The 18156-nt window shown below is 37.0% G+C and overlaps 3 protein-coding genes across 4 annotated transcripts in view; all 3 read left to right on the top strand.

Annotated features, from left to right (window-relative positions):
* The window catches only part of LOC115801149 (synaptosomal-associated protein 25-A-like), a 44163-nt gene extending 41183 nt beyond the window's left edge, over positions 1–2980 (top strand). For both annotated transcript variants that reach the window (XM_030758884.1, XM_030758877.1), the window contains exons 7-8: positions 414–558; positions 1610–2980. In XM_030758884.1, coding sequence (XP_030614744.1) covers positions 414–558; positions 1610–1678 — 214 coding nt within the window. In that variant the 3' untranslated portion in view covers positions 1679–2980. The remainder of the gene's footprint in view (positions 1–413; positions 559–1609) is intronic.
* A 1905-nt stretch (positions 2981–4885) lies between these two features.
* Positions 4886–8159, top strand: LOC115775991 (cytochrome c oxidase subunit 5A, mitochondrial-like). Its single transcript, XM_030723560.1, has 5 exons — positions 4886–5039; positions 7045–7161; positions 7315–7436; positions 7701–7823; positions 8031–8159. Exons 1-4 carry the CDS (start codon positions 4967–4969, stop codon positions 7812–7814), a joined length of 426 nt encoding a protein of 141 aa, XP_030579420.1. The 5' UTR covers positions 4886–4966; the 3' UTR covers positions 7815–7823; positions 8031–8159.
* A 1361-nt stretch (positions 8160–9520) lies between these two features.
* On the top strand, positions 9521–17220 carry fam219b (family with sequence similarity 219 member B). Its single transcript, XM_030726101.1, has 6 exons — positions 9521–9728; positions 12139–12247; positions 13066–13159; positions 13268–13345; positions 15301–15352; positions 16833–17220. Exons 1-6 carry the CDS (start codon positions 9654–9656, stop codon positions 16980–16982), a joined length of 558 nt encoding a protein of 185 aa, XP_030581961.1. The 5' UTR covers positions 9521–9653; the 3' UTR covers positions 16983–17220.
* The last annotated feature ends 936 nt before the right edge of the window (positions 17221–18156 follow it).

An 18156-nucleotide genomic window follows, 5' to 3' on the forward strand; every position in this document is an offset into this window, starting at 1 on the left:
TTCTGTTTATAAGGGGCACGCAATCAGGAGATTGGAGGCTTCAAACAAGCCTCCCTTAAACACAAAGGAGTAAAAATGACTTTTTTCAGACAGTGGATGAACTGAGGAGCTGCATAAATAAGCCCCTCAGTAAGGAACAGGAATTAAGGATTATTTAAAACTGTTAATCATGCAAAGTTACTGCAAGAATATAAATATGGAAGTAGAAATTAGCCTATTAGGTCCACTAATAAGAATTCATACACAAGTATCCCATTGTATGAGTTCCAGTGGTGTTATGATTAATTTCACGAGTGTTTAGGAAGCAATTTAAATTAATCAAAATGCTTTCTAACACAAGGCACAATCCAACAGTAGCTCCCATTAATCTTAGGCCAATAAGCAGTCTCACTTCACCCTCGTGTGTGTTTCAGGGTAACAAATGATGCTCGGGAGAATGAGATGGATGAGAACCTGGAGCAGGTGGGCGGCATCATTGGTAATCTGCGTCACATGGCCCTGGACATGGGCCAGGAGATCGACACCCAGAACCGCCAGATTGACAGGATCATGGAGAAGGTACTGTACAGCAAGAGCTTTTCATGCCACTACCACGGACAACATTTAGTTGATTTGATATGGGATGGTGAATTATAGCTAGCTATAGCTTGCATGACTTGGATGATATTGATACTTTGCTAGTCTAAAGTGAAGTTGAAGTGAAGTACTGATGGAAACAAGTCAGCTTCAAAAACTTGTGACACTTTAAAATATTTGCAGTTTGAAATGAGAGTGTAAGAGAAGCTATGTACAGTAAAGCTATGGGGCTAACTAAACGCATTAGGATTATTTTTTTTATGAATATTTACTTAAAACATGTTAGTAGACCATATATACATACAGAATTAACAGTAGATCTGAAACAGGTGCAAGCTGAAGGTTATAATTATCTTTTTATTTCTAAAAGCATTAAAAACCTCCACCAGGGCAGCTCACTCTCTGAGCAGTGTGTAATTTTAAGGGAACAGTGTTGTATTTTGTATATATTCATTTTGTTTTCTTTTTTTAAACATACTTCAAGAAGTTTGTAATGCAGTAAAAATCAGACATATACTTTGTTTACACAAACATTACGTAGGAGCAGGTAATGGATCATAGGTATTGACTTGTAAGTAACCGGACGTGAATCACTTGAGCTTATTATATAATATTATTGTGGCGCTCCTAAAATGATGGCCTTAGTCATTTTTAACAAAAACATTTTTATTTTTGCCTAAATCAGCATATTTTCAGTAGTACATGTAGTTTTACTATTGCAATGCCAGAATTTTACATAATCTAAGTAAATAAAAGATAATAAAACAACAACAACAAAAAAGTGTGTATGTATATATAAATGTATACAAAAACCTGTATTTAGCTGATGGATTACAGACTTGCCATCACGCTATGTAACAGCAGATGTAGCTCTGCTGCTTTTGAGGAGATTTAGCCTGGATCTGACACACACATGCCAGTGGTGAAAATTCTATACTTTATCCATTCATTCAATATCTCCACTGAAGTTGCCCCACTCCCATCTTTAGCACTGGTTTGACCACATTTTCCTACCTGCACTTCTCTCTTTCAGGCTGATTCCAACAAGACCAGGATTGATGAGGCCAACCAGCGTGCTACAAAGATGTTGGGCAGTGGCTAAACTGCAGCGAAAAGTGCTTTCACCCCGTTTAACCCCTGTCACCCTGAAAAAAAAAAAAAAAAAAAAAGGAAAACAAAAAACCACCAACCAGACCTGTCCCCGCCCTTAACATCGACACCTACCTGGCGCCTTCTTCCTTTGCTCGGTAGCAGGCACTGCAAAATCATGCTTTTATTGTGATACCGGTAGAGGTTTGCGCACATGCACATATCACACATTGCTCTGCTCCCCCCCCCATTCCTGCCTCACTTTCAGCTCTTGTTGTTAGTGTTGTTCTGTGATGTTGTTCTTCTGATTTTGTTAAAAAAAAAAAAAAAAATTTGTAACACAACATCCACTCAAACTCTTTCCATGCTGTACATAGTGCTTCATTAATGGTTTTAGTGATTTAGATCACTTGTCCTGTTTTCTTCATAATTCTTTCTTTTTTTTTTAAAGTCTATGTGTATAATATAAATTGTATGTACACCCCATTTCAAAGATGTCCCTTACCTATATCAGTATTCTGGTTTTGTAAATGTAGGACACACTGTGTATTTGTCAGTTAAGATGTCCTGAATAAGGCCACAGTGATTTGAAGTTAACATCAACATGAAGCCCTTACTGTTTATTACTAAGGCTACTGTTTAAAGAAATTTAATGGCCATAGCAGACCAAGTATTTAGATGAAAATATGGCTTTTTGGTTAAGACTGTATTTTATCAACCCTCCTAACAAAGCAGAGTTAAAACAATTTAATGCCATTTCGATTGTATAGAATAAATCTTTTTCCTCAGGGAGCAAAATCTGACCATTCGAAAACAAAAGTAAATTATACATTTAATGCATTATAGTCATAATTGTATAATAAGGCTCATTGTATATGTCAACAGTTGCTTTTGTTTAAGGTCTGAACACCGTCTTTGGTGATCGGACAAATATTAGCATTAACCACAATAGATTACATGTGAATGTGAAAGGATGTGGGGCTTTACTGGAGGTCAGAGGTCAAGCAATCAATTTAATGACTTATTCACATACCATGCCACACTTTATTCATGACTCAACCCTAGGAACATGACGTAGTGCATTAAGCATGTTGTGCATGTCCATCCACTGCTAGAAAACTAAATAATTCATTTAACCAGGCAAAAATATCCTAACATGGAAACCGCATGCTACTATGTAGGCCACGTAGAGGAGGGACCCGTATTTATCTGCAATGGTGCCACTCTTTGTTTCCTGTCTCTTTACCTTTCCAAACTGTGACCATCACTGTAAAATAATACCTTGGAAAATGCCAATAAAACTATCATAACTGTAGAATCATGCTGAATTTTCTTCTTTCTTTTTTTAAACAATGCTGGACAGAGTGGAAGCAGTGAGAAAACAGCTTGAAGTCACGGCGCTAAATCTGTAGTGTTACACGATACACAAGTTAACACCCGAGTTGTTTCATGATTGTAGTACCGTTTTCAGATTAAGTATTTTTAATGTCCTTCTTCAGAATAAAGTACACAAAGTGTTATGCAAGAAATCAGAGCCACAGTTGCACGTATACTATAAAAGCATTAGCCACAACATTAAAACTATTAATGGTGTATAACATCATAAATCATCTGTGTGGGGTTTAACTCCACCCATTCCCCTAGGACAGCTGGCATAGGCTCCAGGCTCCAGCCCCAACACGACCCTGAATTGGATAAGAAGATGGATGGACTCAAAAGTTTTGCTTTCTTGGGAAAATGCTGAGGTTTCAGGATGTCTGTATCAGCTCATATCTCATGTGGAATTTTAAAATTTCTATTCATGCTCCAGGTGACTTTAAATAAGAACAATAACTTAAACTGTAAAGACTTTTGTAGATTTTACTATAATTTAAAAACTCACATGAATGTAATTTCATGTTGTTCTGTATAAATCCAGTTTAGGAAAATGTGTTTTTTTTCTGCTGCCACTGTTCTACGGGGAGGTCAGAGGTCAGGGAGCTTATCTAATTACATGTTCAAAGGACTTTTGAACTTGGGGCTAAATGTCTAAACATGCGATGTCAACACGGATATTTAAAGCGCTGGAGTGAACAGAGAAAAGAAGAAAATAAAAGCCCGGCTCAGATAGAGAAAGATAGAAAGGGACAGGCAGAGACAGAGAAGGAAAGATGTGCAGCAGCACATTACACTAATGGACATCTACTGTGGTGCCCTGGGCTTAGGGGGGATTAGAGTTTACCACGTCACCAAGAACACTCACACATACACACAAACTTGAATCAACACATGACAGGGTAATCCACTGTACCTTAGTTACATCCGTAACAGAGGCCACACACATGCATGTCATGTGAATACAGACACACAAAAAGAAGAAACAAAATGAATCAGTATTAGAAAACCCTAAATATTTGATTAAAAATTTTTTTTTTTTTTATTAAATTTAAAATATTTACGGCTTTGACTTGTGCAGTAACCGCTGCTGCACCAGAAAATCTGTATATTTTAAAACCAACAGCTCCCTCTCCTGGTAGTATAGGCCTTAGCCAGTGGTGTTAAAGGGTACTGTACCAATTTTAAATACAGTATGAAATTGTAAATAAATTGTAAATTATAAATCTAACTATAAGGCTGGTGTCAATAAAGGTCAATGTCTGTTTGACCAGAATCATGCTCATTACGTAAATTAACACAAACTAACAAACCATCACCAGGAAAGTACAACCGTTAAACAGACAAAATAAACACCAAACTCTTCCTCATATTCTACACAGAGGTATCCAGGAGGACATGCAGAGGGTTGGCGTGACTGACATGGGTGTTATCGATAGGGTGAGACAGAGGCAGATGATCCGCTCTGAGGGAGCAGCCGAAAGAAGACAGAAGAAAAAGCAAAAACTCAACACATAATAAATAAATAAAAATACAGCCTAATTGGAAAATGCAAAACTGCAATAACTCAGGTCATACTGCTGTCTTTGTTTATACTTACTTATAATATGTATGACTGAATAAAACGAAACTAAAAATAAAATACATACTAAAAAAAAAAATATGGGTTAGTAGACAAATGTTTAACTTTTGTTAGAGATGTTATTGTTAAATTAATGCATGTTAACTCAATATATTTTAATCATTACTTTATGATACTTTGTCCAAAAAAGAACGAAAAAAAAATGCCATTCACGTCAGTGACCTGGACTAGGCATTCGGGTATCTCCGTCAGTCACGTGACCCGGTCGCCGTCCTCGAGACTTTCCGTAGATCCAGAGTCTGCCTCTATAGCACGTACAGGGCAGTTAGTATCCAGTGCGGTAACATGCTCCGGGCCGTTTTCCGACTGACAGCCACAGGAGCGCGGAGTCTGACTCGGTCACGACCCTGCTACTCAGGTATGTCTGTCCCCTTCACGGTTGTCGTGAAATTAAAGAAACTGTGTGATAAATTTAAGTAAAATAGGCTCGTTTAGCTAGCCACCTAGCTTAGCTAACCCTGTATGCTTGTCTGTAGCTAGAAGCTAACATGGGTGACATTGAATTAAAGTTATGAGTTGTTGTCTTTGCGGGTCTGAAATTAAAATAGTCTTGTTTTTCCACCTTTCATCGTGTGATTTAAATATTGAGGCGCGAAGCGAATTAAAGCGTAAAAGTCACGACCTTGTGATGACCCTCCTCAGTTTGTTGGAGAGAGTCAGTGACCGCAGTTTACACGCAGCTTATATTAACACGTTGCACTATGGTCAAAATGTAACGCATTCACATTACCGTGGATTTAATTTAAGTGTCACACTGTGGACATATGGGAATCTATTTAGCTTGGCACTTTTTTGGGCCTTTTTCCAGAAATAACTGACCTGAGCTCTTCCGTTCAGGTCACCTAATATTAGTTGACGGTATATCTATTTGGCAGACAGTCTTGTTATTTCAGGAATCTTGTATGCATATTCATATTTTAGAAATGTGGTTGGATATAATTATTTCTTGGTGCTTTGTAAGTGGAGGGTGTGTAGAGTACAGTAACCTTTACTGAACACACTGGAAGAATGCCCCCCCTCTTAGTGTGTTGGTATGCCGTGCTAAACTAGATAAACTATAATTTAAAACACAGTAATACTTTACATGTATATACTCTGGTATTTATATTTTTGGGTTTCAGTTATGTCTTTTAAGCTGCTGAACTGGAAGCCACACAGTCACTATCTATATATACAGTTCAACAAATTAGGCCAAAACATTAATGCATGCTGCTTAAAAAGTTGAGTATAATACAAGTTTATTAAAACAAACTAAATACAGGTATTATAGTATGTGGTAGAGAAGTTTTCCAGTATCTGTACTTTAGTCAGTTTGAAAGCTTATAGGTTATAAGGAAAGGCACTGAACTGTGGCAGCTGCTACATTTTCATCATACTCCATGTTTGATGACAATAAAAACTTTCTATTCTATTCTAAAAGGTGCTCTGCTGCCTGTCCAATAAGAGATGCAGAGGGTTTGTCTGGATTATGCATAATGGATAACAGTTTGTTCAGTGACCTCCTCTGCACCACTAATGCTTAGTGTGCAGACCTCCTACACTGGAGTGAAAGAAACTAAAAACCAAACTCATGTACTACTTCAAGTGTACACACCTGTATCATATTTAACATCTTATTGACAGCAGCTACCCTGATCAAGGCAATGTAGCTATAAAATTGTGTGTCCCTATTTTGCTTTACTCTCTCAAAATGTGTAATGATTACTGTTGTCACTCATTTTGTGATGGCACTTGAATTTATGCCCTTGATACAGTACTTTGAGTACTGTTGATGTATATAATGCCATCTGATACCAGAGGGGAAATTAAAACTAATGAAACATTCTTGAGATGGTGCCCTTGTTCAGAAGCCTCTGAGGTTGCATGAGAGTGAAGAGTGATAAGAAGCAGCACTGTTAATGACAAGTTGATGAGAGGAGCAGAGGCTTTGTTTTTATAGTGCTCAAAAATTGATATGCACTTAAAAAGTCAATATGTATTAATACAGTTTAGCACCGAAACGCACTTCCTGTTCCTTTATAAATGCGGGTGTGTTTGTGGTAGATCATTAAATGAGGAAATTTTACAGTGTGTTCTTAAGGTTTAAAATGTCACTGTGGTGCTGTATGTTTGATTAAGGACCTGCTATGGGTTTTTTTCCCTTCTTGTTTTCTTGTTTTATTTTTTAAGTACAGTTGCATACAGTAAGATATTTCTAGAAAGGACACAGGTTAATAAGTCCTGAAAAAATTCTTAATCTTCAGGAACAAAAGAGTTTATTTTATTCAAATTAGTTGCATTTTAAGCTGTATCTTATTGATTGCTTATTTTTTTGTTACATGAATATGTCTTTGAAACTTATTTATTAAATTCCCTTTTTCTAGCTCCATTGGCTTCCAGATGTTACTCCCATGGAAAGGTGGAGACAGATGAGGAGTTTGACTCCCGCTGGGTCACTTACTTCAGCAAGCCTGACTTAGATGCCTGGGAACTCAGGAAAGGTGAGGTTGTTAGCAGTTTGTACCTGCCATTGTGGGGCTTAGTTTTGTCTTGTTATGCTTCAAATGAGGGTTACTTTTAAAATCATGACTTAAACATTTCATTGCTGCTTCTGTTAATTAATAGAGCTTTGTCCAATAATTTTAAACTAAAAGGAATGAACACCCTAATTGGATATGATTTGGTACCTGAACCCAAGATCCTGGATTCAGCACTAAGAGCTTGTCGGAGACTGAATGACCTGGCCAGTGCCATCCGCATCCTTGAAGCTGTCAAGGTCAGTGCCACTGCCCTCCTCAGTTCACTTGGGGTCTGTCTTAATCTTTTTTGTGTCAGTGAAACACTGTAACTCAAGAGATGGGCTTAGAAAAGTAAGGGGGGGGGGGGGGTAAAATTGACAGTAAAATATAACATTGCTAGAGGACATGTAGTCACATAAGTCTTACTGTTTGAGATTAAAATTAAAAGTACAGCCTTTTATGAAATGTTACTTTATAGCTGATCACATTTTTTATCTTTGTTTTTTTTTTTTTTTTTTTAGGACAAAGCAGGCCCCCATAAAGACATCTATCCCTACCTGATCCAAGAGCTAAAGCCCACCCTTGCAGAACTCGGCATCTCAACACCAGAAGAGCTGGGAATTGACAAGTTGTAGACTGTCAAGGTGAGGCTGCACCATACTGTAGCACAATATGTTACTTGGGAGGCCATTGTGGATTTTAAAGAGAATTGCTTCAGGCATTCATAACTGGTCTTGCCCAGCGCTGCCTCAAACCGTGCATGCTGGCCTACTTCACTGTCCATTGTTATGGTTTATGTGGCCCTATTACCTGCTTTCAATTGAAAACATGTTTTGTTCCTCTTTCCTCAGGTTATTTGATGTACAGAGACGAGTTCTCCTGATTCTCCTCACTCTGAATTGCCTATATTGTTTAAATCCAAGCTGTCCTGTGGTGTACAAAATTATGGACCTTATAAATAAACCAGTAATTGAAGATGTGTGCTTGTTCTTTGTCTATGAATCATACATCTTTTGACAGAGACTGTACTTAGTTACACATGTGTAAATGTAAAGAACAAATCATAATCAGCTGAACTCTCATGAAAAGAATTGAAACTATAGTGTTTCTAAAACAGATGTAACTATGAACACGAGAAATCAGTTGTAGATTTTGGGCAATCCTTACACTAGCTGTGTTTTTCTTTTGAATGGAAAAAGTGAAAAGCCTCTGGGGTCACAGGGAAAAAAAGGAGGCTGAAGACAATCAAAGCAGGAAAGGTGTGTGAGCAAAAGGCTCCCTGATGGCTGAATCTCCTGCTGATCCTGAATGTTGAATTTGGAGTTGGACGTCTCTGGCAGAGCTATTTGTATTTTGAACTGTTTCTCATACATGAATGAATGTGGAGCCTTTACATCACATAAATCGTGAATGTTCAGTTTTTTAAATTGGTGCAGTCGTGACTTTCATTGGCTGACTGATTTGTTCCTTAGTAAGAGGGTTGAAATTTTCTCCCTGACCACTTTGTTTTGCCCATCAGTTGGCAACAAGAGGCTGAAAGTCATTTTCTGGATTTTTTTCTGTTAAAATTGGATAGCACATGAAACTATCTGTAGTAGAAACTAAGTTGTGTATTTTGAAATTAGTGTCTCATATTTGCTATGAAAATGGTATAAAGTGAGAAATATTTAATGTCTTGCTTGTATCTGAAGTGCTTCTCATTCATTTCATTATGGTTTGTTCTGCATATTTATTTTAATAATATATTGTTCCTATGTGGAAAAGTTTTCTTTCTTTAGCCTCATGTGAACTGGAAACTCTTACTGGTAAATGTAACACACTGATGTCATGATGGTTTAGTGACAAGTATAAGGTCCCTTCTTTAACCTCATGAGACCTGAGCTCTTGTTTGGGATGCATGGAATGAAGTAAGTTTATGTTCAGCAGAATGAAGTATAATGTACAGAAAAGCCAAATTTACTGTCCTTATATGAGGACACAAGATCTCAGGAGGTTAAAGCAATATTTTTTAGTAGTTTTTTTTCTAAAATTTTAATACGTAAAAAACGTGACCTTGAAAAGGATAAGCGGAAGAAAATAGATGGATGGACACAAAAAGTCTTTTTCTTGTTAATCTGCTAAGTTTATGACTATTTTTGTTGTATACACTTTTGTTCCTCATTTTCCTGAACTCGGTTATTTTGTTTTATTTTATGTTATTGTAATTTGTATTTAATTACAATGGCCCTAATACGCCAGGCCGGTCTGCGTAGTTGTACTTGAATAATTTTACGATTTTATTAATCATTTAAGGAAACGCACAGGGTTTTATTTTGAAGTTTGTGTTTCCCGGAAGTAGTGGGAAAACTGTCCTGTGAGAGCACAGCTATCTGATAGAAGTTCCTGTCTACTCGTGAAGAAAAACAGTCCCTTCCCTCTGGGGCACCTGTCAGCATGGGTGTATTGCGGTGTAAACTGTGACAGCTGAAGTCAAGATGATGAACGACATATTGGAGGAGCCAGAGAAGGACTCTCTGCTGGAGGCGCAGCAGGAGCCGCAGGGTTTGTCGGTAATGTCAGCTAAAGCTAGCTAGCGGCGGTGGGGTCGGGGGGATCGCTAACTAGCTTAGCATCTGATTTTTGACAGTTCATTAAAAGGGAAACGTTTTCAAAATCATTATCAGTATTGTCGAGACTTCGTGGTTAGACAGTAATAAGTGTGGCGGAAAATTACGGAGCATGAGTGGCATGAAGAATTAGAATAATTATGTCTATATGCAAATCGAAAGAACTGAAAATATAGATGTGAATTTCCCAGATCTTCTTTGGCTGCTGAAATCTAAGGATTTCGCCTGGGAGAGAGAGGCTGGAGTTAAATTAGAAATTGATTCAAAAGACGCTTTGCAGTATTAAACATATTAACTAACTGCTTTGATTAATTAAGGTTATTAATTAATCACTCTGGAGTTTTTTTTTGTTTTGAAAGCACTAAAATGCAGTTTTAAGTCGTTAAAATGTAACTGCCTTGTCATTTTGTTTCGTTGTCTGCCAAACGCTTATTTAAAGCATGAAATACTGTAATGATAAAAAAAAAAAAAAAAAATTATAGGTAGATTAATTATGGGAGTAGAGTTTCTATTTTTGTTTTGTATGTAATATCGCGTACAAAACAGAAATAGTACTGATGTACAGTACTGTGCAACGGGCTTGAGCAACCCATGATACCTTTGTATTTTACTAGGAAAATTACAAATAGGTGCAATGATTTATAGCAACATGTGCAAACATGCATGGAAATACAGCATGTAAGGCACAAACAGGCACAAAAAGTCTGTACTCTAACAAGCTTGAAAGTCAACCACATTTATTCTTCAACACATACACTTCCACTTCTAATTTCTGTAAGGAGTCTTCAGGAATAGCTCTCCAGACTTCTTTAAGGACAGTCTGAGCTCTCCTTTTGGATGTTGGCCTTTTGTTCCATTCTCTGTCAAGATAACCCCACACTGCTTCAATAATGTTGAGGTCCGTGCACTGGGGAGGCCAACTCATGACTGATAGTGTTCCAGCAGGTGTTTTTCTACCCAGGTATGCTTTCATTGTATTGGCAGTGTGTTTGCAGTCACTGTCATGCTGAAAAATTAAGCTGTTGCCAATCGGATGCTTTCCAGATGGTATTACATGGCGAAGCATAATCTGATGGCATTTTTAACAAGCTCTTCAACACCACTGGCTAAAATGCAGCCCTGAACCATGACAGCGCCTCCACCGTGTTCTACAGATGGCCTTAGACGCTCACTTTTGTACCCCTCTCCTGACCCCCGTACATGTTGAAGATGATTTGAACCAAAACTGTGGTCCCTTAAGACCTGTTGCCACTGATTTTCAGTCCAGTAATTTGGCATACCTCAGCCTTATCTCCCCATTTTGGATGAGTAGATGGATCAACGGAAAGCCCAGATGCATTTCTGGATTTTTTTTCCTATTTCTTAAGGAAATTACTTTTGGATACTGCTCATCTTTTTTAGGCCTGTCACTTCTTTTGTCCACCGATCAAGTGCCCTCAGATTATATATATATATATATATATATATATATAAAATATATATATATATATATATAATATATATAATATATATATATATATAATATATATAATATATATATATATATATATATATATATATATATATATAATATATATATATATATATATAATATATATATATAATATATATATATATAATATATATATATATAATATATAATATATATATATATAAAGGACTTATTGTATGTGTATGCTGAGATATGCTAAGTTTTTAGCTAATAGCTCTTTGGGAATCACCTTGCTGGTGCAAAAGTACTATTTTTATGCCTGTCAAACTGTGTTATCTTTGGCATTTTTTTAAAAAAAAGATTCAACTAAAGAATTGGGAACAAATGATGTGTAACAAACTGTCCTTGGTAAGTTGTCTGTTATGTGTAGACATAACACTGGTTCATACCTTGAGTTAGGTGCCTTTTTCATGCTTGAATGTTTCATAGGTCAGTGTTAAGTGGCTTAACAACAAACAAGGAAAAAAAAATCCTCTGAAAATAGTCGGGTACAAAGACTGGACTGAAAATGAGTGAAAAAGCAGCTAATGTCCAAAGAAAAACTTTTAAAAGACATTCAGAAAGCCTTGGAGAACTGTTGCTCAAGACCACTTAAAAGATTAGAAGACAGTCTGGCTCCTTGGAAAATGTATAAAAAAATGAGTGGTGGCTCAATATGTTCCACAGTTCTGTATATCTTGTTTTGTGCCTTTTTTCAACCCCGTGATTGTAACATGTAAACTATTTTATCTTTTCCCTGATGTGCACCATAAGGAACAGTCACTTAATTTTAATGTACAGTACACTGTACATTGACAGTGAAGTCTTTGATTCTTTCATTAATGTGAGATATTGATTGTACTTTTATTTTTGAAATCTTAGGGGCCAAGTAGTGGCACAAGACCTAAGAGCACAGATGGAGGCATCAGGCCAGTGGAAAAAAGAGGACCTTACATCATGTCCAGAGCTCCAGCCATCCATCTCAAACTACGTAAGCATTTCCTTGCCTCAAGCAGTCGGTGGCATAAACGCATCATTATTATCCCTGTCTGTACGTCACGAGTCTTCTCATGATTGTTGTCTTTATGAGTTGATTCATGCTGATGTTTGCAACACGAATAGGACAGAAAGAGTGTTGAATGTGCAGCTAGCAGGACAGCAAAGCCTGAGTCATGACACTGCTGGGTGCTCACATCTTAGCCATGAAATGCCTTCCTCTGTTCTTGATCTCTCTTAAAAATCTTCACTGTCATAAAGAGGGGGGTAAAAAACACTGGAGCTGATGTTTGTCCTATGTGGTTTTTTGTTTTATTTAAAATCAGTAGTGCCTAAAGATCATAGCCACTCAGAATTGGTTTTTGGCCCTGTTCCTTGCACAGCGATTCTTCGGGATTCTCTAAATCTTTTAATAATGCTATTTATAGTATATGAGAACACTTGGAGTCATCTTATATTATGTTTCTTAAATTTGCAGTCTTTCACAGAGTGGTAAACCACTCCCAATATTTAATTCTCTGCTTCTCCCTGGGATGTTCTTTTTATGTCCAGTCGTGTTACTTATTAACCTTAATAGTTTTCAGATGTTTCAGTTGGTACAAAACTTTTCTAGTCAGTGCTTCATAAATATCTATTTGTAGAGTGCATAGGAGTGTTTTTAGTCTGACTCACTATGAAATTTTTAGCTGTTATGAATAGAGGTCAAAGGGCTTTTAGTTTTACTGTTTGTATAAACTGTGAATGTTTACTTTTGTTCTCCACTGCCTTTATGGGCTGTTCTGCTCTAACAAAAACGCCTCTTGTTATCTGAAGAGAAACACAGAGAGATGGCGAGGAAAGCGCTGAAGAAGAAAGCTCTCTCACCGGGGCCTCCGGTGACGCACCAGCCCAGACAGGGAGCCAAGAGGTCAGGAGGAAGCAGCTCTTTGTGATGTCAGCGTGGTGAAAGCACACTTAACTTTTTTTTTTTTTTTTTTTTTAAATGCTGTTTCTGGTTCTCTTCTGTTTTTTTTAGGATGGTGAAATATAACAAGGGCTATGCTGCTTTGAGTCAGCACGCTGAGGATACTTTGGTTGCACTTGACTCAGACAGGTAAGGTCACACCCAGGATACATGTGATTGGGTTGATACTGCAGTACACTGAGGACTAACAGTATGGTGTTATCACTTAGGAGATCTTTCTTCAATTTAAAAAAAAAAAAATGCAAAGAATTACTACATATCTGACCTTAAAGCCATGCTCTAAAAATGTTTTTGTTGTATTTATGTAAATAGTGTGTCCCAAGAGAAAACTGAAAAATATTTTTCTAGTTTCACTTCTCCCTCCAAAGAATGTAAGATGAATTTAGATCACTTACAAGCTAAATGATCACATAAAGTCTAACCCACCATATGACGCTGTAATTTACCAGTTTGTAGAGCTGTACTTTACAATAAGACTGCAGTGATTCATCATGTAACTTAAATAACTCCATTATAAAAAATCCTTGATGCAAATTCTTTTGCTTAGATTCCTCATTTAATCTACGAATCTGCAGTAATGTTGTTTTGCAGATTTAGATTGATGTAAAATATTACTTAAAAATATAAAAATAAAAGCTTTTATGTGTGGGCCCGTACAAATATGTATGGAGCCAGTAAAACTCTGAGTCACTGACCTAGGGCTGTTGGGGTAGACACCAAATTATTATTATTATTAACATTAATTGTTAACACCTACACCAGAACGTCTGCTTTCTGTAGCAGAAAACATTGCATCACAGCACAGGGAAAACCCCAGGTCTAAGAATGTTGACATGCTCGCTTCATGCTGCTTCAAAGGCTTAAAGACACACACTGACTCATTCACTAGCACACTTAAACATACAGACACACACTCATGCACAAAAACACATCCACATGAACACAAATTACATTTACCTCATCCAGGAGATACAGCACTGTCAGAACTTCTTTTTCTTTGCTTCGCACTGATGTAAGAAAGCCTTCCAAGAGGACAGAGTAAAAGCTGTTTTATTTTATGCCTTAGTTTAGGTTGTATGCATACCTCATTGTACTTGAAATGTTTTCTTCAAAAAATATGATTTTAATGTAGCATGTAAATAATTGAAATGATTTATTTTGTATGCAGTTAAATTATTAAAAATGTTACAATTTCTAAAATGGAAACCAATAAGTAGTTCATTTAAAATTACATGTTTATTTTTTCTTTTGAATATTTATTATTTCTCTTTAATAAAACAAAAATATTTCTTATCTGATTACTTGATTAATCGATAGAATACTCGCTCACTAAAATAATTGATAGCTGCAGCCCTACTTTACAATCTGCAAAAATCTCAAAAGGCTTTTAGTTGACAGTTGAATTTTCCACATCAGAAGGACTGAATTTATTTAATGTCATTTATTTCATTTTAGAAAGAAGCTACTTGAGATTTAATTTTTTTCAAATGGTCAAGAAAGTACACATTACAAAAATAAAACAAACCAGAATATCTTAGAAATAGCATTTGCACCCTTCAGTTAGTTATTTATAAGCGCTTTGAACTCTTTCATGAGGCCAAAAACATGAAGATTTGGTGCATTCTTAAGTGCAAAGTAAGAACATGCTGGTCTACCAAGTTCTGAAAAAGTCCTGGGTACTTTAAAGTGGAGCCATCTAGCAGCTGTTTGTAAAAGAGATTTCATAGATAAGATGTGGGCCTTTATCCAGCATGGTTTTGGTAAACAGAAATGTACCAATGCTGCAGGCTTAATGAAGGCCAAGAAACCAGATCATCAAGTACATCACGATGTGTAATGGGCAGTGAATTAGATATAGAATGTAAAAACTGTGATACGGAGTCTAGGAATGTAGTGCACAGAAGGCAGGATGCATGTAAGTAATGCCCCTATGTAATGTAGGCTGTACAAGTATTTTCCTAACTGCTAAATTTTCTATAATAAAAACTCAGTTTAAACTTCAGTTTCTTCAGTAGGTGCTCAGTTTGCACTAAAATCGTAACCTCCTAATGTATGAACAGGATCTGTCCTTCATGTCTTAACAGTGATGAAGAGATTGATTTTGAGCAGTATTCCTCTGGATACTCTTCAGCTGAGGTGAGTTTACTCCACGGGACATCTTTTAGATTCTCTTCATATCTCAGTTATCACTCTGTCAAACTGGCTGAGTGACTTTTGGCTCCAGTATGCTGGAGCATAGTTTATCCTTATCGATCCTGGCTTTTTCTTTGGAACTTTCTTTCACAAACACATTGGATTGGCTTGTTGGACCACTGAAAGCTCTAACCTAAGCAAACCTAGCATGCACTTAATAGATTAAGAGGTTAAAAGGAAAATTGGTTTGTCATAAATTGCATAATTAAAAAAAAAAACACAAAAAAAAAAAAACAAGCCAGATAAAGCACAACTCATAAGTGCATCAAACATTTAGAACTGGCACCAGATCTTTTTGGTTTGAATTCATACACACACACACACACACACACACACACACACACACACACACACACACACACACACACACACACACACACACACACACACACACGGTATATACTGAGTACATGTGTGAATAAATGTGAAAGGAAAGAATACGTTTTAATTCTTTTGTTTTTCATTCCCACACACTGAGCCTCCTGACTTAAGACTATTATGTCTGTTTTTACCTTTTGGCAAATTGTCTTACTCGGTTCTAAGAAGGCATTCAGAGAAGAGTTTTGCAGGAAGGAGTCATAAAATCTGGAACTGACTTGGCATGTTTCACTTCCAGTTCCTTCCTCCTGAGGTTGGTGGATTTATGGATTCAGGGTTTTCAGTTAGATGCCTGAAGGTTTTGTGCTGAAGTTTTAGACATTTTCAAGTTTTCCCTCCAACATGCAGCATGCAAGCAGATTACCCACCTTATGAATTTAGAAGCTTTTAGTTAGCGTTTGCTAAAGGAGACTTCAGAGGTTGTCAGGAACATGCAACAAATCCATGGAAAACACAGGAACTTTTTGGTGATGACGTGGAAGTCACGCAGCTGTTGTGTAGTTTATTTATGGCCTAATATTAGCGTTTTACATTTGATCAGGGTTGCGTTGGTTTGTAAAGTTTTACTTGCTGAGCAAAACAACATTTCTAGGTTGGCTTACAAAAATATGTGCTAAATAGATTGATACTTTTATATAGTACTTTTGTACTCTTACTGAACATTTAAAGTGCTTTTTACACTACAACCTATTTGCACTGTGATTTGTTCTGTGCTAATAAGGTCTTAAAACTGTTACATACACACAGAAGGATAGGCATGATAGGCAATTTAGGGTTCAGTAGCTTCCCCTTGGACACTTTGGCAAAAGGAGCTGGGGACTCAAACCGTCCTTCTGTTTAATAGATGAGATGCTCTACCCACTGAGCCACGGCCTCCTGCAGTTTAACAGCAGCAGCCAATAAGTAATTTGGAGGGGGCAGATTTGAATTTTAACACACATTTTCTTTTTATTGGCTGTTAAAGTTACTAAGTGTAAACAGAAGTATGAACCAGATTAAAGCGTGTTTTTCTGCAGTATGTTTATATTCTGTCTTTGCTCTCCAGGTCCATCCTGATTTGAGCAGGCAGCTGCTTCAGGATGGCTACCGCCTGGATGAGATCCCTGATGATGAGGACCTGGACCTGATTCCGCCCAAAGCCATGGGCTCCTCTGTGTGCTGCTGCTCTGAGGGCCCATCCTGCTCCATGCAGTGATGTTGGCGCAGTGACTCGAACCTAACAAAGTCTTGGCTCCAGCTTCAGCTGACGTTAGTGACTGGTGTCGACACCTTTTTTTTGTCACCCAGCTCCGCTGCTGCGCTGCCAGAGGACTTCCAGCTCTAAAGCCAAACACCTCTTCCTGCAGGACCGCGTGCACTAAGATCGCCTGACCCCCCCTTTGAAAACGCAGGTGGACATGAGAACAAGCCTTATCCACTGTGAACCCAAAGCTTGACCTATTTTTTAATTTATTTTATTATTATTTTTTCTTTCTTTCTTTCTTTTTTTTTTTTTTTTTTTTTTTTTTTTTTTTTTTTTAATGGAACTACATGAAATGTTAACTATGCTACTGCTCCAAACAGAGTGTTAGAGTAGTTCAACACTTAGGATATGCCCGTGTTAACTGAAGGGCAAGCTGGTTACTGTCTTTTGTAATCAGACAATCAAGTCTGCAGCATATACATGCATACAGATATGATATACTGCTTTTTACTGTTTCAGCTCTTTGGCGAATCTGCATTTCCCAGTTACTAACCAAGCTACATGAAGTAGTGGCACCTCACTTGATCATTAACATTCCCAGATTACTTCTTTTCTGGAAAATTACATTTGAGTTGTACGGAATGAGCTAAATGAAATGGCCACCACATAAATGGTTACATCTCAGCAAAAACAACTACTTATAAGCACTTAATCAGAAAAGGATGTGCTGTTTTTGGAGTGGAAGCATTAAAAATGAGTGTTACACTCTTAAAAAAAAAAAAAAAAAAAAAAGTCACTACATTTTACAAGTTATAATTGAGAAAACGGAAACAAAGTGACTAACTCATCCTCTGCGTGTATAAAATTATTGGAGAGGACAGCATAAGGAGAAGGTACAGAAGCCAGTCTGCAAATGCCACAGTGCTGTTTAAGGGACAGTTGTGAGCAGATGAGCTGAAGTGCTCTGATAGAAGAACACGTGACACCTTCAGACATTTGCATTTCAATCCTTTTTAAAAAAAACTGATATGGTGTGGTTGGGAAGAAGTCAAATATAGATTTATGTTAAAGACTTTTGTCCAACAAAAATGGATATGTAGCATTTTAGTTTAGAGCCTCATTCAGGATATGATTCAGCTGAGAGTTACTTTATTTTATTTATATATTTGTCATTATTTGCTGACAA

This window comes from Archocentrus centrarchus, chromosome 3 (assembly GCF_007364275.1).
Source record: "Archocentrus centrarchus isolate MPI-CPG fArcCen1 chromosome 3, fArcCen1, whole genome shotgun sequence".
In the NCBI taxonomy this organism is placed as follows: Eukaryota; Metazoa; Chordata; class Actinopteri; order Cichliformes; family Cichlidae; genus Archocentrus; species Archocentrus centrarchus.